This window comes from Passer domesticus, chromosome 11 (genome assembly GCF_036417665.1).
Source record: "Passer domesticus isolate bPasDom1 chromosome 11, bPasDom1.hap1, whole genome shotgun sequence".
NCBI lineage: Eukaryota > Metazoa > Chordata > Aves > Passeriformes > Passeridae > Passer > Passer domesticus.
This window is the reverse complement of record NC_087484.1, coordinates 15,664,482-15,692,437: the sequence shown is the minus strand read 5'-3', so window position 1 is coordinate 15,692,437 and position 27,956 is coordinate 15,664,482. Positions and strand designations below refer to the sequence as shown.

Sequence of the window (27,956 nt, the reverse complement as noted above, 5' to 3'; positions counted from 1 at the left end):
TGAATTATTATGATTAGCATTAATTGAGGTAACAGATCTAAATGTGCCAGAAGTAAGGAGCTTAAGGTAATGTGTCGAAATGGTGGCACACACTGAGCCTTGCCCGCCTCTTTTGGCTTCTGTTCGTTCTTGGAAGCGAGGACTATGCTGAAGTTGCTTGTTTTGGCAAAGCCTGCTCCTTTAACTTGATCTCCACCCTGTTTCTAGGAATTCAGCCGCTTTCATGCCTGCCAGTCTGCTGAGCTGTGTGCTGTTTTTGGAAGGGCAGAATGCAATTTTCTTATAAATTGTATGACACACTTGTATGAGTTGCCAAAATGTTCTATGAAACCTGAGTGCCACATAAATGACAGCAAAATCAAGCCGTTTACATGTAGCTTTGGCTATGAGTTTTGTATGATTCATTTCTAGTCACATATTTGCACCATCAACTCGCCAACATTTATATGAGAACTTATTATTTAAGGCATTTATAATTTGGCCAGTGTATTCCCTACTGAATATTAATAACAAATCTCACAGTCTGGATATCTGTGTCAAATCTGGGGAATAATACAGTGACACCAGTGACTAGTAATCTACAAAAGTGAAACAAATGCAGTCTTTAGCTGCACCAGGGGAGGTTTAGGTTAGACATTAGGATTAAATTCTTCACAGAAAGGGTGATTAGACAGCAGAATGGGCTGCCAGGCAGATTCACTGCCTCTGGAGGTGTTTAAGAAAAGACTAGAGTGACATGAGTGCCATGGTCAGTTTAATCTTGTAGTATTTAGTCGTAGGTTGGATTTGATGATCTCAGAGGTCTTTTCCAACCTTGTTGATCCTCTGATTCTGCAATGTCTTCATCTAATTGCTTTTAACGCTGGGGGGAAAAAAATCCTGGAAGTATTAAACTTACAGAACTAGTTTCTGTTTTGCAAGTGCAGTAAAACGCTCTCAGTGGAAACCTGATTATTTATTTTAATAGTGGGCAGTGCCAGCGACCAACACCCGCCCCACACGCCGCCTCAGCTCTCCCGCCTCCGCCCTCAGCGCGCCCGCGCACAGCGCCCCTGGCGGCGCGGCGGCCCCCGCGCAGGCGCAGTGCGTTCCCCGGGCGGGGCCGGGGCCGCGCCCCTCGCCGCGGAGTGGCGGCCGCGGGTCACGCGGGGCGGCGCGAGGTTCCGGGTGCCGCCGCCGCCGCCGGAGAACGTGAGTGCGGGGGCGGGGGGTGCCGGAGCCGCCGCCGCCTCCCCGGCCCTGCGCGGCTCCTCCTGCCGTGCTCTCCCACTCTGCTCTCCTGCCCTCCTCCTGTCTTGCCTTTGCCGCCGCCTCCCCGGCCGTGAGGGGCGCGGCCCACGCGCGGGGAGCGCCGCCCTGCTGAGGGGTGCCCGGGGCGAGCCCCGCCGAGCGGGGTCTGCGCTGGGTGAGCTGCCCTCCGGCTGCGCTCTGCAGGAGGTTTCCCTCCGCCGCTGCAAGGAGCGGAGCTGTGAATTACGGAGGTGAAGCGGCCTGGGAAGTCGAAGCGCCGATATTTCACGGTTTCACAGCCTTTATCTTTACACACACGCCCAGCGTGGAGCGCGCTCGGTGCGCAGGAGGAGCCGGGAGCCCGCGGGGCTTATCCGCAGCCACACCTGCACACGAGCTGTGCTCCTTACTCTTTCCTTTGCCCCATTTTCCGCAGTGGCGTTGTGTATAAATTCTATAAACAGCTCCTTAAAAAAAATCAATAACTCGCCACAACTGTATCCCTTTCTTTGTTAATACTACAAAACAAAAATTATCCCCAAAAACTGCAAATAACTTGCAGCTGTATCAAAGAAGAAGCAATGGCAAGTATATCGTGTCTGCGTTTGGTAAGCCTTCTTAGAGTTGTTAAACACCGAGTTGGAGTAATTGAGGTGTCTGTAAAATGTAATTAACAATACCTGAGCTGGTTTGATTTCCTGAAATAGCCCAGTGATGTTCTTCCTGGAAGTGGATTTTATTGACCTAGATGGGAGGTGTTGACAACAGCAGTGTAATGCTAATACTAGAAGCATATGTTTCAGAATTGTTTATTTAACTAGGATTTCGTCAGAAAGTGTGTTTCCTGTTCTTCCTTTCTCTTACACACTGCAGACAAATTTTCCCTCAAAGCTACCAAGGAATGCCAAAATTGTGAGAGCTGTTGTTTTTCACACTTCTGTAGTGAAGTCAGGCAATCTTTGATGGTTTAATTTTTCATAATATTAGAAAATTCTTCAGATAAAGGAGGATGCTCTTCTAATATGATTACCCAGTTTTAACATTGTACACGTGTAACAAGTGCAGTCGAGTGGGGAAAAAAAAAACCAACAAACCCCAAATCCCTGAAGCTGAGTTAAACATCTGTGAAGTTAAAACTCAGCTGTGGCCTAATCTGAAGTTCCTTGTTGTTTTGATGTATTTTTGTTTTAAGCTGTGACATCCTCTTACCTTTACAAGTACAGTGATATTAAATATTTATGACTATTTCACTTCTCCAAGTTCAATTAGTGTAGATGTATCCTGGTGTTTTGAAAGGCAGTTACTAATTACTGTCTGTTATGAGAGAGATTTGACCTAGTCCCTTGGGTTCTTTCCTGTGAAAGCTGTCTCATTTATTTTGGGATAAGGTGGCTAAAATGATTCTTGGCATGTGTTGTTTAACATGTGTATATTTCATTGTGAACAGTAATTGTTACACCCTTCAGAACACAATTTTCAGTTTTAAGGTGAAGTTTCTAGTTTAAAAGCTTATTTTTTTAAGGACTTCCTCTTAGTGGTACCTAAGAGGATTAAAAATCTCTACAAGATTTTCAATTTTCATGCTGAAGCAGATATGAGGCAGAACTTCTTTATTCTCACAGAAAACTTAGAAATTTAAAATGTTGCATCACAAAAGAAGACTGTGATATAGCCATTTATGAAGTCACTGAACATTGATATTTAACTTTGAATTGTCTCAGGGAGTTTAAATAGTTTTAAAACATTTTGATTACAGATGTGTGACTTCTCTTACCAAATTCTGAAATGCTGTGTCTTTTGAGTTCACCATTCAGTATTCCTCTGTGAAGGAAAGCCCTTTAAAGGCAAATCTGCTGAATCCAGAAGTTGTTCTTTATGAAGTAATTAATTTTATAATTAAGTCACAATCTTGTCTTTCTATGAGCCATGCAGTTGACTGGACATTTCAAAGCTGATTGTAGCTGGCAGCTTGTGGCTGACCTTCTCCTTGCATACTTACGAAACATAAACAGGATGATTAATTGTGTTTCAATTTTTTAGTTTATTTTTCCTTGCATTGGTTGTTTTTTCTGTTAGGCATTTTCCCCACCTCTTGACAAAGTTTTTACAGTTGGCTCCTGTTTCCCTTGCCCTCCTCTTTTGCCCTAAAAGCAGTTTCTGCTTTACCTGCACGAGCTTTGTATCCTGAGCCTGTGTCTTCACAGACCAGTGGTGTGGGCCTGCTGAGGCTTATCTTTGCTGTGGAATGCTTTGTGCTTGGGCTCTGAAACCCTTCGTGTTTCAAGTGGTTTTGACATTGGTCTAGCTCTAATCTGAACATGTAGGCTGAATGCACAATTTTTTTTTTTTTTTTTTCTGGAGTGTACTTGGTTTTGCATAATCAAAAATTCAGGGTAGTTATGTCTGTTTTAGGGGGAGCAAGGGCACAGGGAGATTCTTTTCCTCTAAATTCAAATTACAGCTATAAGAAAACACAGTAAAACATTTCATTTTAATTGATATTTACTAAAATATTTACTTTATTACATGATTTTTTTAGTAATGTGAAGACCTAATATTTTATGGCTGCCAAGTGAGTGAGGGGGTTTGTCACAGTAAAAATAAGTTTAAATGCCTTTACTTGCTTAGTAGGAAACAAATTCCAAGGATATTTAGTTCAGACATTTATCTTGAGTAGGTGACAAAAATGCAGGCACGTGGCAGCCTGGATGCAAGACAAATGTCTGTTTCAAGTCTGTTCTGGAAATTTGTACATTTTCAAGTAGGTGGCATGTTTTCCAAAAAAAAGAAAAAAGAAAAAAGTGCTTCATTGTTTCAAGCCTCATTAGACTTAATAAACAGAGTAGAGGCTGAGGAGGAATGTTCAAACAGCTGAAAGCTCTATATGTTGTGAGGGAGTTGCATTAAGGAGGCTCTCAAATAACTACTGTTCTCTTGCTGGGACTTTTCCCTTTGACTCAAACACACAATGTGTTTTGGCTGACATTTTTGGTTGCTCCCAGGAATGGAAATGGTTTGTGATAACTAGCACTGCTGTAGTCATGATGGAAAGCATTCCCAGTCCTGTTCCATGGTGTGTTCCTGGCTACGTGCTGCATGAGGCTTTCTTTTCTTAGGTGCATAGGTGTTGAAAATTGGGAATTTAAGGGTATCAAAAGCAGAGATGGGAACTATAAAATGCAAGACTGAGAATTTGTGCAACATAGTGTGGCAAGATTTTGACATTTCCTCATAACTTGTATTTAAAGGATGTTCCATTTTAAATTCTAAGAGTTTTTGTGTCAACTGTTTTGTGAAAACTGTAACTCTGCATGTGGTACAAGAAAAGCCAGAGGTCTGGGCAGAAGATTATAAGACTATTGGGGGATGTTGGTGTACCTGATATCAGAGCTAGTGTGTGTGGAAAAACAGAATGACATTGATTAAACTTTGGGTTAACTATATTTTTTTGGTAATGTTGACTTTAAAATCAGACACTAACAATGTAATTACCTGCAATGGCCAATTTGCAGTTTAACAAGTTGTTTCATTTGAGCTTTGTGAGGCTACAGCTGTGCTCTCTGCAGTTAAATTGTGATCATTAGACACTGGTTTCAGAAGGCACCAGTGTGGGAAGTTCCATGTTCGAGAGGCCTGGTAGAAAGCATGTTTCTGTTCTTTTCACTCTGTTTTGGACAAGGCTCAGGCATTATGTAGCATTTCCAAGACAATAACGTGGGAAAAACGTACTCACTTTCATTGTAATGTAGCAGATACATTTTCCATGTATTATGGTTCACTGTAGTCATTTTCAGGATAAAAAAACCACAACCAATTTTGAACCGTTTTCCTTCCTGAAATCTTACTTATTCTGACTGAATCAGAATTAATGAAAACATGTCCAGAATACCCAAGTATTTTAGTGGATTAAGTACAGCCTGTCGAAGGACGTGAAACAGAGGTTACAGACTGCTTTTTTCTCTCAGTGTTTGTCTGGATTACCCGTAATAATCTATTTTATTTGTGTTTTGTGTCAGTTTACACATTCTGATTTTTATCCTCACTTGAATTTTTGTTCTGATATATAAAAGGTCTCAGCTGATTACCTTGATGAATTTTTTTTGTGTTTAAAATCTCATAAAAACAGCGATGAGCTTCAGAACACCACAATCTGTATATAACAATTTATCTTTTTTCTTTTAGAATTTCCAAAACTTGTATGGTTTTGAAATTGAACAAAAGACTGGAAATTGGAATAATCTTCACATTTCTTTGAGTAAGAAGTAACTATGGAACGCAGGCAAAGAGGAGTCAGTGCTGGACTGCTTTTGCTGCTTTATCAAATTTCTCAAGTTGGACTCCAGAACATTCCTGCTGTTACCCTTGGGGTACTTGTACTGAATATTTTTCTCTTTCTGAATCCTTTGAGGCCACTGTCTGAAGCATGTCTCAGTGTAAATGAAGCTGTCCACAGAAGGAACTGGCAGCGTTTGCTGCTTGCTCCTTTCCACCATGCAGATGATTGGCATTTGTATTATAACATGATTTCCATGCTTTGGAAGGGCATAATGCTGGAAAGAAAGCTGAAGAGCATATGGTTTGCCTACATAATTGCAGTATTTTCAGTGCTGATTGGAGTAGTTTACATGGTGCTGGAACTCCTGCTTGTGGTAATTCTGGATGATCCTTCCTATGAAATGAATTGTGGCGTGGGTTTTTCAGGTAAGATACAGTGTTGGTCCAAGTTATGTGTGTAAAATTCATATTTCTAGTTGCTATATAACAATTAATTAATTGTTAATTGCAGAAAGAAGATAAATGTACATATGTATATATGTATGATTGTCATATCAGTATGTTTATCCTATTTTTAAATTTAAAGCATGTACTATGGGCATGAACATGAAGTAATTCAATTCATGTTCTTGTGACCAGCAGGGACTTTATCCAAGAACATGAAAACATTATCATCCTGGTAGAATGTGTTTTCTGTTTAATACTGCTGGTTAATTGAGGTTTGAACTCTTAATTTTCAAATGTCATGTAAGCATTTCAATAATGGTCCTTAGGTGGCTTCTAGAAAAGCCTAACAGTTTCAAATTACTCGTGCCTGTCTTTGGAGAGACTCCCCTGGATTTGCTTCTGCTAGCAACATCCAAAGACCTGATTTTGGTCATCTTCCTTCCAGTAATGGTCTTGTCTCCTCCTTTAACAGATCATTTTCAAGTCAATAAACTCCTTCTCTTTAAGAAATCTGCAGTCAAGTAGAAAAGTAGCCCTGCATTTCTAGATAAGTAGGTGATTTCCTTGCTGTCATTTGAACCTAGCCTCAGAAGGCAAGCCCTCTTTTTCGGCCTTTAAGAAAGTTGCTCACACCACTGTGAGCTTTCTCTTGAGACTTTTTCATAAACACTTTAAGTAAGTTCTCTGAATTCATTCCATCATATGGCTGGCGGTTGCGTGATAAAACAGTTGCAGTCAGTTAGAAATTAATATTATTTACTGTGATGAAAGATGATTTATCTACTTTTTTTTTTCAGAAACAAGTGATTCTGGAGTATGTGTAAGATGATTTTCCATTAATTCAGAATTTGAACCTACTGTTGAGCTTTACACGTATTTGTTTGGTTTGTTTTCAGTAGTAGCTTTTCTCAAGTCACAGAACATTTTTTTGAGTTCACTAATTTTGTCAATTATGTCAACTAGAACTCCCATTTAAAATTATGTTTGTATTGTTTTCAATACCTGAATAGCTCCAGTGAGCAGGCACATTAAAAAGCATCTTAGATTTGGCTGTTATACAATATGCAATTTTTGTATCTTTTTTTTTTAAGTCACTGAAAAGTATCACTGAAAGAACAGAACTGTTCTGGCATGCAGCAGTATGCTTTGTGGTGCTTTGAAACTGCATGATACTTCAAATTGCTTATATTTCTTTATTATTTGTGCACAAGTATTTCTCTCTTCATGTGATTTCTTCTTGTTTGCAGGAGTCTTATTTGCTTTGAAAGTTCTGAACAACCATTATAACCCAGGAAGAGTGAGCAGTGTCTTTGGATTGCCCATAGCCAGTAAATATGCTTGTTGGGTGGAGCTGGTGGCTATTCATTTAATCTCCCCAGGGTAAGTGCATTTAATAATTCAAAGAAAGGAGAAGAGATTTGGGCTATCTGGAGTAGTTTGAAAGGTCTCATGAAGTGTGAGTAGTGTTAGTTGGTATCCCAGTGCAGAGTTGGGCCTGCAGTCTGCTGTTTCCTTAAAACCCTCTATTTTGAGTACATCTCAAATTAAAAACCTGAAATGCTGTTCCAGAAGGTATAATTGAGTATTTGAGGGAAGATAACAAAAGCTGATGGACAATGAGAGGGGCCTTTTCAACAAAGTAACTAAACTATTCCAGCAGAGTCCAAGGGCTTCATTAGCTGAGCAGCGTTCCAGTGTTTGCTTGCCATTTCTGTCCTAGGCCATTCTGGCTTAGTCACTCCTCTTATTTATGACCAGACTATCATGCAGTATTCTGCCACTTTTGTCACTGTCAGTGTCACTGTCCTGCAGTGCTGCTGGTCATCTCCCTCAGTTTCCCTGTGTGCTCTGTGCCACCACCCTTCATCTGCCCCTACCTCTGGGAGAACCTTGCTCTTCTTTGGCAGTTGATTTTTGTGGTCCTGTTTCCAAATGAATAATTTTCCTATGTAATATTTTGTAACTGTGAATCACATTGCTGAATATATGCAAAGTACAGACACAAAACCTATGAACCATCAAATCACAGTTTATGTATAATTTCCCACTTTTCAGAAAGATAAAAAAAAAGAGCTCAGCAATACTGAGATATTCCTTGTCAGGTACTGTGATGTAGCTGATGGAACATTTCCTAGTGCAGAAGGAGAATTCAGATATTGCTTAGGTTAAGCACTGGGTTTATAGCTTTATGCCTGGCTGCTCAATTGACTGCAGTGAGGATTAAAAGACAGAAGTGCTCTGCCCAAATGCAGTTTTGTTTGTGAGCTGCATGGCATTGCTACAAATATAAAAGTAAAGCTTTCAGTGCATTAAAAACATTTTTCTGAAAAACATAAACTGTTGTTTTAACTCAACATAGGTTTTATTTGGTGATATGTTTAACAATACTGTTTTTAATTAAAGAATAGTGGAAGGGCATTATGTATGAAGTGAAACCATATCATACTGTTTATGGTAGAGGGAAAACATGAGTTCAGTCATTGTGTGCTGTTCTTTTTCAGTTACTTTACTGTAGAAATGTCTTTGGATAGAGAGTGGATAGGAAGTCCAGAAATAATATAAAAAAATGTCATAATTTCATGGGAGTTTAGATTGCTGCTTGATTTAAACCTCTACAGAGGGCAATTTCACAGCACTTAAAATATAATAGGGACTACGGACTGTACTTGAAAACAAGGAGTGATCTGCAGAAATTCATATCCTAGAACACAACATGTTTAATTAGTAACTGCCTACTGCCTTGCAATGACCCATAGCAATTGTATCTCTCACAGCATTGCTCTTACATGCTCATCTGTGTGCTCAGGACAGGTTATAATATTTGAAATCTATGTTTAACTGATTCCTGTTGTAAACCAAATTGCATAATTCAGTTTTGAATAGATAAGAGGTCAGTAACTGGGGCAGAATTCTGCCCAGTTAGAAAGCTTATGCAGTAAATTGGGACCTGCCTTTGTGTGCTGGGAGAGGATTTAGGAGTTTACTGCCACCTTATTTTCTTTCTCATTAATGTTTTTGTTTTGGAAAATTTTTAAAGTGCATTCAGTCTTCACCTTCCATAAAGGGTATTGAGATGTAGGCTTTGCTAGCAGTCTTTGGGATTATTTGTTTCATGGAAGAGCAGACATGTGAAAAATTACTTTGTTTAATCTGTTCCTCTTCCAGAATTGAGCAGATATTTTAAGTCTTAGGTGAACCAATATCATGTTGGTGATTTCTAGAGGAGGTGATTTCTAAGTATTTTTAATTTTCTGAGGTCAGACATTTTCCAAGTCAGGCATGCATTTTTCATACATTTAGAAAATCTGTTTCCAAAAATCTGTTTGGAAAATTAGTTCCTTACAGATACTTTATTTTGGTAACTACCTTTTATCCATGAATTTTCACATCAGCATTTATGTGTTACTCTCTAGAGAGTTGTTGGTTACCAAGGAGAGAGAGCTGCACTCTTCATGGCAGGATACGAGTTTGAGGTTTAGTAGGTGGCAAAAGAGGGAGTTTAGATTTGATCTTTACCTCCCTCTAGTGACACGTGCACTTTCCTGTCTCCTTTTACCAGTGATGCCTGGAAGTTGTCTTGGCCTGAGTGGTTGTGCCATCATCTGTATAACTCCTGCAGATCACTGACCTGAATGTAAAAACTGATGCTAACATTACACTTGGTGCATTAAACAGAGGTTTCATTTCTACTTTATAAAGGCAAAAAAAAGCTTATTGTAGCTCGTATTATTTAAATTTTTTGACAACCAGTATAAATGAGTTATTTCTAATTGCACATACAAGGAAATTTTAATGTTTAGTGTATTGGCTTCTGTAACTTTGTAATAGAGGTGAAAAATTTTCAACTAGTGTTTACACCTGCTTGAATTTTCTCTCTTGAAAATCTTTCAGAAGATTTTCTCCTAATCTGTGTTTAAACACAAAGAGTTTAACTCTTAACTTGAATGCTGAAAATTGATTTTTGAATTTATAGAGTACCCCATAGTCATGTAAAAAACTGCAGCAAATCTCCTTATTTACTGTAAACATGTGCTTCTGGTTTGATTTCTCAAAAGACTCCAGAGCCTTTTCCCTCTGTATACAAATGGTAATGATATTTTTTAAAGAAGTTGCTGGTATGCATAGAAAAGAATTTGGATCTCAGCATTTCAATTGTTCTTTTCATTTTGAAGGCAGCATATTACAAAGATTGCAGTGGATCTGCATTCATGCTTCTTTCAGACTAATTGTAGGATTGCATGGATAGTGCAGTAGAAAGTATTGTGTTTGTGCTTTCACTCAGAAATGTGCATGGTTTTGGTAAGGTCTACCCAGATATTACAGTGTAAGTTACTTTTCTAAAGCTTAAAACCAGTTTACTCCTTTGGTAAGTCTTTAAATGCTTTTAGGGAATCATATTCTGTAGCAACTGAAATTATCTCTCCAGTTAGCTTTTTCAGGGTATTTGTTAAATACTTTACTGTAGCTGTGTAACTCCCAATTTTAAGTTAGTTACAAAGAAAGGAGGCTTGGCATTATCACCTTGCAGACAGGTAATGTCTCTGTGCTTGGTGTCTCTCAGGGACTTCATCTGGGAAGTCTCAGACACTTTATCTTTACAACAAATTCTACACTCTCCCTTTTGTATCCTTACCAAAAAAAGTCTCCTTTCCATTACTCACAAGATTTTTTTATTTTCTAGGACTTCTTTCGCTGGGCATCTGTCAGGGATTCTTGTTGGATTGATGTACACCATGGGACCTCTGAAAAAGATCATGCAAGCCTGTGCAGGTATATAATTTTGTTGAATTTACAAAATCTGCGTAAGAAATACTTCTATTTCTAAAATTCAGTAAGCCTTGCATATAGAAATTCAGCACATTCCAGCAAGTTTTCAGACAATTAAAGATGTGCTCATTTTATTCAAGTGGATACAGAAGAAAAAAAATTCAATTTTTTTCTTAAATATGGGTAAGAACAATTAAGAATAAATATGAATTTCAGATATTTTTACTTAGAGGAATACCTTTTACTCTTCTTTTTAAGTATTTATTTAGACTATAATCTTTCAATGAAAACATCAAGTGAAGTGTGGTGAAGACATAAATATATGTCAGAACCAAATGTTTCCATCTTAATTTCTACTGTTATGTTGATTCTAATGGAAGTCTTTGGTTTGAAAAAGGTGGTGGGATGCCTAAGAAATGGTTGCTGGATTTGTTGAGCTTTCCAACATGTTATTACAGCATTTCATGTTGCAGTAATAATTATTTTCTAAAAAAGATTATAGCTTTAGATGTCTTTAGTCTTAACAGTTGTTTTAAAAACAGTCCCTCAAACTTTTAAATGAACACTCCCATAAATGTCAGTGTTTTAATTGGAAGTCTTAAGCCCCGACACAGCAGCTGTGCTGGGGTTGGCTGGGAGAATATTTGGCTTTTTTTGTCTGACTTCTGGATAGGTTGAGTGTTTATTCATGACTGTTCCATCAAACTGAACATGGACAGGGTGTTTGTATAGTGGGGAATTAATTGTTCAAATGTGAGTGCCCTCACTGGGGCTTTGATCACAGTTTGGGGATGGTCTGTAGGTCATGCGTGTTCAGCAGCTGGAAGGAAAAAGGACACCAAAGCATCAGCTTTCCTGCCTTGCTGGGGGACAGACGTCAGGTGTCTGTTAGTTAAAGGTTAGCCTTGCGTGCTGCTGTGCCACAGGGGAACAACCTGATCACTATGGAGCAGGCAGGCATCAGCTCAGCTGCCAGGGCAGCTTCAGGGCCTCCAGCCTTGCACTTGGCAAGATGCAGCCCTGCTCTGATCTCCTCACTAACCCTGCTCTGGTTGGGGTTGGACTGGGGATCTTCTGAGGTCCCTTCCAATGACTTTCTCTGGGATTCAGTGATAACCCTGCAGTACTGTGACACCTGCCCTGGCTGCTGTGCAGGTTCTGTGTGACTGACGGCTGCAGGAAGCAGTGTTGAGCACACAGGCATTTTTTTCTCCTGTGTAGCAAAGCAGGAATAATGCAGTGTTGCTCCAGTCCTCAGTTTTCTATGCATTAAACATTGTTAATAATAAATACTCTCAGTGGAGAAATTGTTCATTATGTGTTCTGGGAGAACATTATAGAGTGGTTTGCTTTTTTTTCTAGTCTGCATGGATCTGTTGCTTGAACGTGGCACTCTACTATAAAATCTGGAACATACAAGCCTGCAACAGTGTATTCTCTCACTGATGCCAAAACAATCCACAGATACCCATGACTGATTTCCTGCCTGTATCTTATGAAACAAACTCTTAAAAAAAGGGTACTTTAAATTTGAATTTTGTATTCTATAAAGAAAATATGATTATTCTAACAGTATATGCATTATTCTTTTATTTAGCTGGCATTTCTTTCTTCACTGAGCCTGACAGGCCAAGAGATTACTATTCAGGTAAGTACTCTTGTCCACTTAAACAAAAACTTTTTAAAAACAGTTTCAGCTAATGATTAGAAAACCTATAGGAGAGCTAGGTAAATGGAAACACACAGAGTATACAAAATATTCTGCACACGTATACTTGCTAAACTTCTATTACTTCTCTGGGCATGTCTCACCTTTCCTCTTCAGGCAAGTGTGTGGATGGATTTTGTACAAGAGGCTTAAGCCTCAAATTAAGGTCATGACTTCCTAAAATGCTACCTCAGGGAAATATCATCCCTTTTGCACAAGGTGTAGCAGTGGGGAAATTGTGTCTACTGAAAGCAGCCTTTTGGACCTTGGTAAATATGCCCTCATCTGGCAAATTTATCTGTTCCATTCTAGGGTGGTTTTTCCCTTCTAACAAGGATCTTCTTCCTTTGAACCCTCTCTGTAAATGAAGTCATTTACGTGCAGAAAGCCCCTTCTCAGCAGACTGAATTTAGGCCATCTGCAGTTTATAGATGGATGGTTGGAATGCTGGCACACTGAGCAGAGCTCATTTGATTCACCTCTCCTGCAGAGCATTGAATCATTGCCTGTGGAGTGTACAGAAATAATAGGTGGAGTCCTTGTCTGTGAGGGCCAGGAGAGGCTGGGAGAAGGGCTCTGGGTGTTGGATCTGAGCTAAGGGATGCATATCCTGGCATCTCTTACCTCCTGCAGTGATTTATGCTCTTTCCTAGGCATCTGCTGGAAGAACAGGATAAATGCATAGTGATAACTCTCTCAAATATCTGCCAGTGTGCAGTGGCTTGTGGCTTAAAGATGTTCTCAGCAGAAAGTTTTATGGGAGGATTTTGTCTTTAATAGCCTGTGGTAGATCCTTCTTCCATCAATTTGTCAAAAGCTCTTTGAATCGACATGGACACTTTTAACACCTACATCATCAGAAAAGACTCACACTTTGTTTCCTGCTTTAGAATCTGTCACTTTTTGGTTTGGCCTAAACCTGCTAACTGCTAATTTCATTTAATGTGCTTTAATTCTTTGGGGAGGGAGATTAAACCTTCATTCTTTATGTACTTCCTTCCTCAGTGGTTTTTTAGACTTCAGTCCTGTACTAGCAATGACTATCTTTTCCCTTCATTCAGAAAGTTGGAGTCTGTCTGGTTGCTTATAAGGAAACTATTTCACACGTTTGATCATTCTTACTGTTCTCTGATGTTTTGTCAGGCAGGGGTTTTTATTTTGTGTAGTCTTTTATAATTGAGATGTGCTTACTTTGAGCCAAGTTTATAGCTACTTTTATTCTCCCTGATGGACTTTGTCTTCCATGATCTATCTCCAATTTTATTATTACATTAAATAGTTCCCACAAGCAGGATTCTGGGCCCTTAAGTATTTTTGAAACATCTGTTTTGTAATTCCTAAACAAAAGATCTTAGCCTGCTTTCTTCAGCAACAGTGATTGTTCCAACTTAAAAGTACATTTACCCAGGATTTTCATTACTCTCATTTACTCTCAGGTCACAAAACATTTGATCTAAAGGCCAGTAAAGAAATAAAACGATTACTACTGTGAAAATAAAACATTTACTACTGTGAAGTGAAATGAGAGGTGAAGGCAGCGTGTGCAGCAAGCACGAGTGACCTGTTCCATGGCTGGCAGTCCCAGCCCGGGTGAAGGTGCTCATCCAGGTACAGCTGCTGCCCAGCCCAGCTGCTCACACACACTGAACCTTCCTCCAGTATCCCAGAGCAGCAGGGTGGATGGAAACTCGAAAGATTTATATTGGAAAAAGTATTTTAATAGCTGATGAAGATAAGAATTTGTACTTGACATTTAAACTCTGTGATCTGTTACAGCCCCTGTACAAACACCAGCTGCTGGGAGCTTGGGTGGGTGTACGAGACCACCCTTGTGGAGGAGCAGCAGAGAGATTCTCAGCAGCCTTTTCTGTTTGCTTTTCCAGCTCTTTTCAAGTAGGGAAAATGGAAGAGATTTCGTGTAGTAGATCTGCCATGATGGGGAGGGAAAAAAAGCTGTAGTATGCTGACAACAAGGAAGTCTGGGGTTTTTTGTGTGTTTTGGGCAGTCCCCAAATGCTGTTACTTTGAGTTCCTTTAGATAAAGGGGAGATGGAGAGAGTTAACCTGAATTATCTTGTCTTCCAGATTTCCCTTTAGATATAAACATTTAATTTTTTCTTTGTACTAAATTAATTTGTCTAAAGTGACTTACAACTGCAGTTACAAAAATATATATTTGTTATGTTCATTCCCTGTAATTGTAATTGTCTTTCATTCTATTTGCAGAAGTCTTAATGGAAGATTTAACCTTTTGCTTGGTGTATGATATATGGAATAAATTTGGCCATCTGTGAATGAAGAAAACCCTCTCTAGTGTCATAGGCTAATGATGCATATCTTGATTAGTTTTTCACTTTCTGACATTGCTGATTTATTACTATATGCCTTTAAATACCAATTTAAGTAGAAAAATAGATGAAGTTATGGTCAGAAAAAATGGATTTTATGAAACAGCACAAGGAAACAGCTTTAAAAGAAAGAAGGTTTTAAGTGCAATTTTAGCACATTTAGTGGTTGAATTAGGTTTTCTCTAAGTGCAGTTCATGAATAAAGTATTAGGACATTTATTTTGATTAATAGGAACATCTTGAACATGTCAATGTTACCAAACTGTGTCTCATTTTAAAATAAAAGATTACAGCTTTCTGAGCACTTACAACTTGCTGGCAGTGTGAAACATAAAACAGAAAAAACTACAGCAATAGACCAAACCTAAAATACAGCATCCTTTTGCTTTCATCACATAATTTCATGTCTTTAGTAGCAGGATTTTTACACTCTTCATGCATGTAGTTTTGAAGCCTCCAGAAAATAAATTTGTAGCTGAGAAAATGTTCATTCAGATTAACATAAAGCAGAGGAGAATGAGGGGAGTGTACAGACAGAACAGCTGAACGTTGTCCCTCAGTCAGATTTCACTGCAGGTGTAGGAAAAATCTTCCAATGTCAGTTGTGTTCCAAGACAGGAAAGAATTGGAAAAAGATTGTGTGTGTATATTGTGTATGTGTACATGTGTATATAAAATCAGTGTAGGGATATTTGAAAACACAGAGGAATATATATAATTCTATGTAGAACTTTGTACAGTTACTCTGTTCAGTTTTTCCTGCTTTTCCTGTATAACTTTCAAGACAGAGTGTTGTTGGTTTTATTTGACTGAAGGTTCTGGAGCTTGGGATATTTTTCTTCAGCAAAATAATTATTAAATAGAAATTAGTTATTTGTCCTCACTTAGTCATCTCTATTTGTTATTAACCACAGAAACTTCACAAGTTTCACCTGGAACTGAGAGAACCAATGAGAAAACACATGACTATCATTGATGATAATAATCTGAAAAAAAAGGAAATGGCCTGCTGTACTTGTTTAATACAAAAATATTTCCACTTTGATAATTTTGAAAAACCTTTGTATAATTTTTTTCTCAGTTGGAAGAAACTGTCAACCTTTCTGTACTTTGGTTTTTCAAAATCCCTTGTTCATCCCTCTGGAAATGAACACATCACAAAAGATTTGTGTTTTGAAAATACAGAAATGGAATAGAAAAATTGAACTTTTCTCCATAGTTTTCTTCAGTTGAAAAGTGTAATTTTTTTTCCATAATTTTTCTTAGCTTAGGTTTTCTGTGCTCAGGCAAGATCAGATTGTGTTGTTAGCAGGAAGAGAGTCTTGCTCAATTCTCTAGCCAAGTAATTTTTTCCTTTTGAATCCCATGTGTTTGGGTGGGTGATGGCCTGTGCTTGGTTTTGGCCAGCTGAGCAAAGGCCAGAAAGGTTTGTCAGCAGTGCAGCAGCAGTGAGTGGGACACTGATGAGATCTGTGCTGTGCTGCCTGTGTGCAGGGCAGGTTTAGCTGTGCCAGAGCACACCATGAGATGTGTACAGCACTGCAGGAATCTTCTCCTGTGACTTCTCTAGGACCAAAGATGACTGGAATTTATGATGACATTGTTTTATGGGCCCTGGGGGAAAGGGGAAGAGAGGTGGGGAGAAAAAACCTGAACAGTACCTGGTTTGTGTTCTGGTGATAGGTGTCCAAATGCTGACATCTAAATGTTAAAAGGAGATGATGAAAACTGTCTTTCAGTTTCTGTGTGAAACTTAGTAATAGCATTCTATGACACTTAGTTTGAACAGTTATAAAAAATTGAGATATTTGGTCCATGCTTTTTCTGGGTTTGGTTGTGGTTTTTTAGTTGTTTTTTTTTTCCTCCTGTTACTATGCTGTGGCTTTGTAAATTAGAAGTTAATTCATGGCCTGTATTGTATAAGTAATTGAACCCTAATAATTTTTTCTTTCCCGAATTAAAACACTTTGTGGAAGAAAGATAGCAAGAAGATAGTATCTGATTTCACACTTGCTGAGTAGCAGCAATTTATTTTATTTTTTGATTCATTTTACAGAATATTATGGCTATTATCCAGATTATCAATACAGAACTCCAAGGAGCTACTTTGATTATACAGGTGGGCTCACTGAAGAAGAACAGCTTGAAAGGGCAGTGCTAAACAGTCTTAATGAAAGAGGTAGGAATTTTATTGCATTTTTATCTCTTAAGTTATAATTCATACTGAAAGAGACTTAGGAGGGAAAGCAAGATGTATTCCTCATGACTTATTTTTGGACATATCTTGTAATTTTGGGAAGGAATGGATATAAAATTATCTTTATTGTAAGGGATATTGTGTATTTTACTGTCTTTTTAAGATTATATTTAGCATAATTTTTAACATTGAGCAAGAAATCCTTCAAAGCTTTTACTATTAAGCATTTTGAGATGTTACTTGAATGAATGAGCTATGTTTGTGAAGTTTTTTGAAACTATTAAGGAAACAGAATATTAATAACAGTGATAAGATTATAATATAAATAAGTAGACAGTATGCACTTTAAAAGCTTACATGTATCACAGTGAAACATCTGCAACTTTCATTTGTAGCCTTAAATAATTTCCAACACTCCAGGTAAGATGTATTTTTTTATATGCTTGTGTTTTTGAACAAAGGTAAGTTTTATGCTATAAGAGGGAATATGTTTTTTTGGAGAATGTCCTTTGATGAAAGACAAGAATGAATTTCAATAGTACCTCACTAGTAGATTGCTGTGGCAAACCAAGTTTAAAGTCAAACTTCCCTGCCAAAAGCAGCATTTCTTAACATTGGTAGTGCCTGGTTTCAGTGCTGGTTACAGTTTTTAAGCCTCACAGGCAAGTGAAGCAGGAAAAGGTATCATGTGTTGTTTCCAGTAGAATTTGGTGTGATCAGGTATGTAGGGATCTTGCTTTATTTTGCACCTCTTTCTCCTGCCTGCTGGAACACTTTGGTTTGGACAAGCGAGACCTAAGATTTGAGCTCTTAAAATACTTCCTTAAACAAGCTGAGTAAAGGTTCAGTTTGCCCATAGGCAGATGTCTTCTTTCACAAAGAACATGATACAGAGCATGTCACTGATCACACCTGTTTCAGGGACACAAGGATGAGATGAAATTTACTGTGCTAATAGGCAATTAGGATATTCTTCCCTGTCAGTTAGTTTGAAAAATAATTAGCTTGAGTGAGCACTATCCTTTGAACATGATACGTTTTCCCTAAAGCATGAACATTCAGAGATTCTTGCAATTACATGGATGATGAAACAGGTACTTAACGTGACAAAAAGTTACATAAAATAATTTGAAATAGGTTGTAATAGCAGGTACCACAATCAATTTAGGGCACTCTTATTAATTCTTTCCCCCAACTATGACATTTAAACCATCACAGCTGCTCTGTAACTTGGACAACAGAGTACTCCAATAATTTCAGTTGATTTATAGTATCTTTTTCATCTTTATTTGGCATTATTTCACATTTATTATGGCTTCTAGGCCACAGAATGTACCATTTTGGATATAGAATGTTGATCCATTCCTATAAATTGATGTGATAGTATCTTGCTAAGCTAATAAAAGAAATAATGACATAATACAGAATTTCCTGGAACCAGCTGTTGTCCACAACTGAAAGCTAATTTCTATTAAGACATGCATTGAATTTAAGCTCAGTAGATACTGTTCTCTAAACTCATATATGGGTTACCTAAACCCACCCTAAAGCATTTCTCTTTATTCCACATTCAGGCTTTCCTGAACTGCAGATCTATTTTTATGCAATGTCTTGAAAATTTCTATAATAATAGTAATTAGAGTCTAATGCAAGAAAACAAATTGCTATGCTTGTTTGAGATCTGTGGAGGTATCAATTTTAAGACTACCAAACTATTTTAGTGATTTAGGTCTCTTTGCTGAAAGGAATTGCTACTTAGATTTTTTCCATTCTCAGTTGTAGTTGTGTTGTTGCTTCAAACAAGAAACCATTTTAACAGCATTAATTGGTTTTCTCTCCAGAGTTTGTTGGTTTGGTTTGATTTAGGGTTTTTTTGGAATTTTTATTGTTATTCTCATAATTTCATATTGGTTTCAAATTGCAATAATTCTTCCTTTACTTAGGAAAATAATTTTGGATTAAAAAAAAGTCATAGCATTTGATATTTACACTCCTTTTACTATGAAGTTCAAATATATGGCTGACATTTTTGTTTAATACTGGTATTATCAGCCACTCTTAATGTAACCCCAGTATAACCAAGTCTCTGATCTGTTGTGTGCTGGCTGTTCTGCTCAGAAGAAATGTCTTGATCAGTGTGGGATGTGGGTTTGGATTTTTGTTGTGGTGGGTGTTGGGATTTTTTGTGAGTTGAACTTCTAAGTGTCTGACTTTCAATGTCAATAATGTTAGGAATCCTTTGCAAGCTGGTGTTTCTCCACAAAAGACTAAGCTTTTTAAACAGGGTGGTGCAAATCTTTATAGTTTATGATTGAAGAGAAATACCTACAAGTATCAGGTATAGACATTCCTCTTACATTTTGTCATGAACTGTCTATGCATTTCATTGCTTTTGATTTAAAACTAAACCAATAAACACCTCTGCACCCAAAAGCTTTTAGATGGCCAGGTATTGGTTAGCCAGAGTCATTTGGAGCAGTTAGGAAATACCTGGGTATCTGGCTGACCTGTCCCCTGGAAGGGTTCCCTCTTCTGTTTGGTGCTACTGAGACAGGATGTTTTATTGGAGTCTTTGAAATTTGCCAGCCCATGGAAGATTGTAATATAAGAATGGAATTTATGTGAGGAAACTGGAGAAATGCTGTGTATTTTATTTCCAGTGTTATCTGTTCTTTTAGCAATTACGGAAATTCCAGTCATTGCACTTGAGTATGGTGGTTTTCTGTAGAAATACCTTAAAGCAGATTATGTGCTCAAATATGCAGTGCATTGTTTCAGATGAAAATACATTTCATTAAATCATACGCTAGGATTTAGGCTTTGAAAATTAGATGCAGCTTTTGTGATGGATTTCCTTTTCGGTTTTGTTTTTTGGAATTCATACCATGGTACCCAACACACCTCTTGGAAAACCCATTGAGCAGACCTCCTGTTCTAAATACCTTTCTAGAACTGCAGCTGTGTTCTATCATCTGATCAGCAGCACTTTCTTAAGCAAATTTCTGGGAAAATGAATCAGTGCATCTTTATCATTTCCACACAGAAAGTTTTGGTGCCAGTGTAAGAAGCAGACTGTTTGCAACAAGAAGCATAGTCAGAATTATTTTAGATATATTTAATGAATTCTCTTCCATCTGTCTCTTCATGAATACAGTGGTTGATGGAGGATAAGAGGTTTGCTGAAAATTAGAACCAAAAAACTCCCAATTCTCTTTACAACGGTGATCAAAGTTGCCAAAAGAGTTAAATGAACCACTGAGCCTTTCACCATGGGTTTCCCTTTCAAACCAGTGCCATGACCAGTCAGCACCTCTGAAATACTGTGGGGTAAAGACCAGTTCTGCAAAGCAGGGATTTTTTGGAAATGCTGCCTAAAGGGTTGCTTGGCTCTTCAGGCAATAAGTTGACAGTGACATATCTGGTGACATAGGTTCTTGCTGTTGCTACAATGGATTTTGAGATAAAAATTTATTCAGATTTTCTTGCTGAAATGTATACAGAATGCTGAGTGGTTTTTTACTGGGAGTTCCTAAATATGCAAATACATATTGGCAGGTACTGCCAATTCTTTTGGATGGTTTCCTTCTTGCAATTGTTTCAACTGCTGAAGACAATTAAAATAGGAGGAGAATGCTAAAAAGTGTTAAATCTTGGATGTCACTAGAGATGGTTTGCGTTCATGTACACATTACACCCATTTAAAAAGCATGGTTTGCGTATGGAGGTGGAGACCTCTTGGTGTTTTGATCCAAGACCCAGTGATACAAATGGGAGTCTTTTATCTGACTTCAGTGGTCTCTGGAAATATTTTTTTCCTCTCAGTAACTTGTTCATAAAGGAACAACTTTTGTTCCTTTCACAGTGGGTTTGGCAGGGTCACCTTGCTGGAGAGCAGCACTTCTGCTTCCCAGCTGTGGGCATCATTAGCAAGGGCTGTGTGTGGGCTGCACAAAAGGATCCCTTACCCTTGGAGAAAGTGGGAGCTGCTGGGGAGTGGCTCCAGTGTGCACTGGTATCTCCCTCCATCCATCTGGGTGTCTCAGGCTTGGCACTGGGAAGGGGATATTGTTCGGAGTTCCTTTGTTGCTGTGGGTTTTTGTTACGCAAGCAGAAATGCAGTAACGGGAAAGCAAAGTGGGTTTTTTGATGTTGTAAGATTCTTGCAAATGTTAACAAACTTAGTCTGGGAATTTTTACTGGTAAACTAAGGTCAGTGAATATTCCTAATTTTAGATTTATCCATAATTTACTATTTTAATTTTGGTTTATCATTAGATTAATTCTGTAGATTATGTATATAGTTTACTTTTTTTTTCATTGGGACTATTTAAAAAATCATGTTCTGAACTTTTTTTTAATGCCTAACTGAATAAATTAGTCATTTTCTAAGGAAAAGCATACCTTGTTATTTGCAGCTCAACAAAATACTTCTACTACATTATGATAAATATACAGCCCACTTGAAATTCTTCTAACTGAAGTTATTCATAGCTTTCTTACTACTCAGGAGAGGAATAACTGTCAGTGTGTCTCAGCCTAGGGACTGACATGTTTATGTAGGGTGTTTTGAGTTGGTTAGTAAATTCCTTTAAATACTTGGGAAAGATAGACATAATTAATTTAATGTATCAATCATTTTCAGTTAATAATGAGTTTAGCCTTGTTTTAGGTGAATTAACATCTGGAGAATGATTAAATGGTTGGGAAATGCAGTAAGATTATTTTATGCCATCTCTCCTGGAGCATTTTCAGTATCCAGCCAAATGGTAGCTGTAAAACTAATCCCCTTAATTCTTTGCAGAAGAGCATCAAGTCCAGCAGTGGTCTCTATCCTCTTACTTCTGCATTGTAGCATTGAGTATTTGTAGCAAGTGGATGATCTGAGTGTGTGATTTTGGCTTATGAGGTGGTGATTGATACTTTCTAAAAATGTTACCAGTTTGCTTTTAACCATTTGTTACTTCAAAAAGAGTTTATTTTGGTGATGCTGGTACAGGAAAGATGAGATTTAGAAGCATGATTAAAATAAATATAAAATTCCTTAAGTATGAAGGGATTAAAGATTAAGTCTTTAGTCATCTTCTCTCCTAACCAAAACAAATTATCAGACTTTTGGGGAGGGAATGTTTTGGTGTATTTCTCAATTTTACCATCTTCTTTTAAAAACAAGAGAGAGACAGAGACTGTTCAAGATTGTTCTGGCTTGCTCTTGTAACCATCCAGCTGTGTCTGGATTCATTGTATGTTACTTTCCTTCTAAACTCATTACCCTCAGCTCCTTCCCTGCTAATTTGATTTTTCATTTGTCAGCTGTTCCAAAGCATAGCACAGCAACAGTAGTTAACTTCCATCAGTCTTCTTCCCCAGTTTATGTTCAAGTCTGTAGATGAGACATATTGACATCAGCACCAGGAAGAATAGTTTGCTTCATGGCATGACAAAATTCTTTCATACATTGACAGAAACTGAAAGGGCTGTGTTAGAAACAATAGCAAAGGCTAATGAATGTGGTCTACTTGGAGCTGAGTAGAAAAAATTGGGGCAGTGAGAAGTACTAAAAGCCAAAGCTCTCAGACTGTATAGCATGTCTTTTTGGAGAGGGAAGGACAGGAAAGATGACAAGCACTTTTGCCATTTTATATTTTTTATTCATTTGTAGTTTCTGTCTGACTTTGAGTGGAACAAAACAGTTTGCTATGTTTTGTGTGTCTCAGCTCTTTCTGGAAGACTTCTAGTCCTGCTTAAGTATAAAAGGAGGAAAAATGCCTACACTGCCTTTCCTTAAAATTCTCTGTACAACTCTGTAAATCGTGAGTTTGATTAGACCCGAAGACTTGACTACTCATTGGCTGGAAGAGATGAAATGAGTAAAGCAACACTGGGCTTTTGACTCTGGATTCTTGCTGCTTTCCATTTTCCTGCTTCTACCTCCAAATGCCTCAAAAATACCTTGGAATGAGCTGTCCAGGGAGGTTGTGGAGTCACTGTCCCTGGAGGTGTTTAAGAAAAGGCTGGATGTGGCACTCAGTGCCAGAGTCTGCCTGACAAGGGGTGTTGGGTCATGGATTGGACTCGATGATCTCGAAGGTCTTTTCCAACGTCATTGATTCTATGGAAAAAAATAAATATTTGGATATTTATAAACTAAGAGAACTCCTATTTTCTTAAATAGAACCCTTTAAATGTTGGCATTTTTGCATTAAAAAGCAAGGCAAGCTAGGTGTTCAATGTACTACACTGTATGTTATCTGTAGCACACCTAAGTGCTGGTTAGTAAACTTTAATTATATTCTGTTGTTATAATATAGTTAGCAGGGCTATACTATTTATGGAAGAGATAATTTTTATAAAACTGGTATAAATGAAATCCAAGCAAATATTGGAAGTTGTTATGACATTTGATTAAATATCCAGATCAGAGCTCTCTGTTTTGGTTAGCTGTGTGGTCCTTGCTGGGTTCAAAAGAAATTACTGCTGTCTGTGATTATCTTCTACAGCAAAGCCTCTCCAGAATTAAGAGGTTTTGTAGAAATGAGAAGTGTCTGTTCTTTGTATGGGTACTTAAGTGTTTGTATAGTTTGGTTTTTGTGTGGATACCACATTCAGTAGTGCCAGGACAGATGGTGATACTGAAAATGGTAAGCTGTTCAACTGAAATGCTCTAGATTCTTCTTTAACACAACTAAAGCTGGCATGAAAAAGAAATACAGACATGCTGCTTTGTGATACCTCTGCTATTTGTTTGCTACACTCCTCTTATCAGACCTAATTGCATATTTCTACTAGAGAGAGTTTAACAATTTGATAGCTTAATATATTCCTCCTGAATCTTACAGAACCTGTCTTGCAAATCCTATTCTCTAACCTAAAAATTAGGTCATAACTTCAGAGAAGAGGAAAAATCAAGTGAGAATGTTTGATGTAAGACTTCTTTCGTAACACTGCATTAATACAGGTGTAGTTACAGCTGTTGCAATTACAGCGATTTTCTTTTGCTCCAAAGTGCTTTAATTGTGAATTAAATAACAAAAGAAACTCCTACACAGAGTGACAGGATAGGCATGGGGGTCTCAGTCCTCTGTATTCACAGAACATGGTTTTAGGTCACAGTAAATTTGTAAAATATGTCATGGAAGGGTTAGTGTCTTGTTCTAAGTTTGTTGTACTTTATCCTTTGGTTTTGTCTATCATCCAGTGTTGTTGCAGTTTTCCATGTCCTTTGAATGCAGTCTTAGATTCCATTAGTCTTTAATTTGTTTTTGCTGATGTGTTGAAAAGCCTGTGTTGGTTTCTTGCACAGATGTCAGGTGGTGTTTCAGTAGTAGCAGTGGCGTAATTACCATTTCTGAACACTGTGGCTTATAAATATTTTGATAAGATGAAGGTGTTATTTCATTAATATTTCTGCAGTAATTAAAAGAAAAAAGGTGTCAGGGAACTATTTTAGGTAACAGGATAATTTAAATATCTACATGCAGATACAAAAACATCCAGACTTTGCTCTTCACGATATTGTTTGATGTAAAAAAAGGTTTTTTTCTTCAACCTAAAGAAGACAATTTGTCAAAATATATTGTCTAGCCTTCTATTTTTGGGTCAATGTGTAAAAGAGCATTTTTCATCTTTTGTATAACACCTCATTCTGTTACTGGTGATTATTAAAGCACATGTATATTTGAAGTGTTGAGCATATTTTATGGGGACTATGCAAAGACTTGTCTTAACTGTGTAAGGGGTATCTGTTTCCTTAAATAAAAATTTACCTGGGATGCTGTTAAAAATAAATGCTATTATAAGAAACTTTGGTATTTAATTGACAATTTCACTACTGGAAATATTTTTTTTTTAAAAATGCAAGTAGTTTAATTATTATGATTTAAAAATCTATTATTAAACTACAGCATTACAATACAGTTTTAACCCTGTGTGGAATAGGTGAAAGCTTAAGAAATGCTGAATGTTACAAAGGTTTTATTACCTTTAAAGCAAATTTGGATGTCCTTAGCACTGTGAATCTGCTCAGAAGGCAGACTGATGTTGTTTCCCAGAGCTCCTCAGCAGAGCTGGTGTGTGTAACCCAGCCTTGCGTTGTTCCTTTGCCGGGTGCCTCAGTGTGAATTCTGGAGAGCTGCTGGAAGGGCCAGTCCTGGCTCCTCGGGGTGCCAGGGCCCGGAGCTGTGGGGCTGGGTGTGCTCTTGCTGCTCAGATTATTTTGCTTACACTTGGAATGGTTGGGCTGCCACGTGTCCTTCCCTTGTGGAACTGCTGCCAGCTGGGGCTGGGAGCTGTGTGTGCATCTGCTGTGGGTCTGCACATGTTGGACTCGGTACTAAAAGCAAACACAAAAGCTGTTTTTACCAGAAACAACTGCTGAGGACACTGAAATAGTTTAACATTCTGGAGTTTACTGTGTAAAGTAGGGATTGTGAAAAATGTGAATACTTGTTAATACTTGTTATTCTTAACGGGTTAATACTTGTTAGATGTTCTTTTTGTTGTGGTTCGTTGTTTGGTTTGGTTTTGTTGTTGGATTGGGGTGGTTTTTTGGGTGGTGGTAGCTTTATTGTTTGAGGTAGTTTTCTGGTTTGGGTTTTTCTTTTTATTTGACTGTCTTTAAGAGCAGTTTCTGGATGTTGCAATTGCCCTAAAACCATCAGAATTGAAAACATTCAATCCCCTGTCTCCTTTGTGTTGTGATGCTTTGGCTTACAGGATATATGTGCATTTTTCTCCTATTACAGACCAAAATAACAGTTGTTTTTCATTGTGTCTTGTAGATTTTGGTGGAGGAACACGCAATTATGGGCAGCGACCTTATGGGTTTTGGTTCCCACCTGAGAACTCAGAAGAGGACATGAGAAGGAGAAGGCTTCGTAGGTTTGACAGATGATGAAGTTGGCAGGTGTTGATGTAAAGTGCTATTCAGACTTACCAAAATATGTACAGATTTATTTGTAATCTGTAATTTACAGAATAATTTATAATCTTTTTCCATTATTTTTACTACTTGTTGCAAAACTGAATAGGATTTTGTGAGTTCAGACTCAAAGTTGGAACTTGAATAAGAAATGTGAGATAAGAAGCAAAATGTGATCTTTGGCTGTCTCCATCTTAATGCACCTTAAATGGAAGAAGGCTGATGGTTTTTCAAAAAGTCTTTTTTCTCTTAAATTATTTTGTATAGCTTTAAGAATTCCTTGGCTTCTTGACTGCTGATGTTCTCAGACAACAGGTTTTCTTCCTCCTTTGCAACTGAAATGTTGCATTTTCTATGCAACTTTAAACCATGCAATTTTTTCTTGCAACCCTTTCTCAGATATCTGTGATGACCAGCTCATTTTTTGGGACTGCCATGTGGAATGACACTTGAAAAGTTTGCTTTGATGACAGTGGCTGGGTCATGTGAATCTAGGCTTAAGCTCTTGAGCAGACAAATAGTTGCAGCTATCCTTCCCCTGCTGTCCTTACCAAGGAATTATTTAATACAAACTTCAGTGTTGCAGTCTTCCTCACACCATATTATCTAGAGCTTGGATGAGATAAAACTGAGTTGTTACTACTTATGTTTTCTAAAGCCTTTCTTAATATTTATGTTCTAAATCAAAAAATGCTGCCCTTTACATAGCTGAAATAATTTGTTAGGAGTTTTTTGCAAAGATATGTGGCTATGCCATACAAAGCATATATTTATTTAGTAATATACTTCTTTTAAAGCATCTATTTCCCTTTCTAAGAAGCTTGGAAATTTTATTTTGTATATGCTGTTCATGCAAGTTTAAAAATTCCATTATTTCTCAATATTTATATTGTTTGAAGACCAATCTGAGACCTGAGAGTTTGTAGACTTGTGAAAATCATACCTAAACAGCAGCTACCTTGAATTCTTCATTTTTGAGGATTTCCTTACCCAGCCAGAGGAGACCTGAGAGCTCAGTTGTCCCTCTGGGCACACCCTCCACACAAGGCTGTCCTGCCTGTGGCACTGCTGCCTCTTAATGTTAACTGATGAACCTCGAGGGCTTTGGTTCCAGTATTGCCCTGAAAATCACTCCTTGTCCAGGCATTTTATCCTCAGAATGAAAGAACTTGGGGATGTTCCTCTAAAACTATTGCAGAGAGGTGTGATTGCAGAAGAATAATTTGGTTATTGGCTTTTGACACAGACTGTTGGAATCTCCTCATCAGCACTGATGGAGTAGAGGATTAGGATAAGCAGTTTAAGGGTTTCACCAACCTGTGCTTTATGAAGTCTACTTTTCTATGAGGTTATTTTTTGAATATAAAAAAACAGTGCTGCATATTTCATACAGAAAAATATCCTGAAAGGAAATTTTTTACTGTGTTCTTTAAATAAATAGTACCTGCCCTTTCTGTGTGTAGCTAATGTATGTAAGGGAAGCTCTTGTTTGCTGGGAAAAGCACAATATCAGGATGCAGGGCTTTGGGCTCGGGGTTTTGGGACACAACAGGCACAACTGCAATGTCACTCCAGCTACAGACAGAATGCTGATTTCTGGTGTGTTCTTGGGCTTGGTTGGTTTTGTATATATGCAATAGCCATAGAATAAAACAGCAGACACTTTGATAGAAGGCCAGCTTTTTTATGTTCATTGAAAATATGTCTCAAAAACCTGTATATTTTTGTCAGCAAGTAATAATTGGATGTAAATGAGAAGGATGTACCATTGGTTCCTCAGAAATCCTTTAATGCTCTGGTCAAAAGTTGCAGTGTAACATACTCTGTGTGCTAAACTCTGATATTTTTCTCATTTAAAAGCACAGGATGTGCTGCTAGTCAGGTAAAAAAGATACTTAAGGAAAATCAAAAACCCAATTACAATTCTGTAAGCACTTGGTTTTGTAAAGTGAGCTTAGACATACATGCCATTAAATATTCACAAAAATTGTCAGTACTAATAAATGTTCAGTTGTTTTGACATTTTTTGTATACAGAATTGAAATAAATATTTTTTTAACATTTAAA

At 37.8% G+C, this 27,956-nt stretch overlaps 1 protein-coding gene across 4 annotated transcripts; it reads left to right on the top strand.

The window, feature by feature from the left end:
- The first annotated feature begins 1,084 nt into the window (after window positions 1-1,084).
- Window positions 1,085-27,956, top strand: RHBDD1 (rhomboid domain containing 1). Of its 4 annotated transcripts, none has more exons than XM_064385938.1 (7): window positions 1,085-1,191; window positions 5,413-5,931; window positions 7,200-7,332; window positions 10,634-10,722; window positions 12,317-12,367; window positions 16,832-16,954; window positions 25,750-27,956. In XM_064385938.1, the coding sequence occupies exons 2-7, from the start codon at window positions 5,499-5,501 to the stop codon at window positions 25,860-25,862; spliced, it is 942 nt and encodes a 313-aa protein (XP_064242008.1). In that variant the 5' UTR covers window positions 1,085-1,191; window positions 5,413-5,498; the 3' UTR covers window positions 25,863-27,956. The 4 variants fall into 4 exon arrangements, with proteins under 4 accessions (XP_064242008.1, XP_064242010.1, XP_064242009.1 ...); XM_064385940.1 differs by lacking the exon at window positions 1,085-1,191 and adding an exon at window positions 1,513-1,814; XM_064385939.1 differs by lacking the exon at window positions 1,085-1,191 and adding an exon at window positions 1,513-1,838.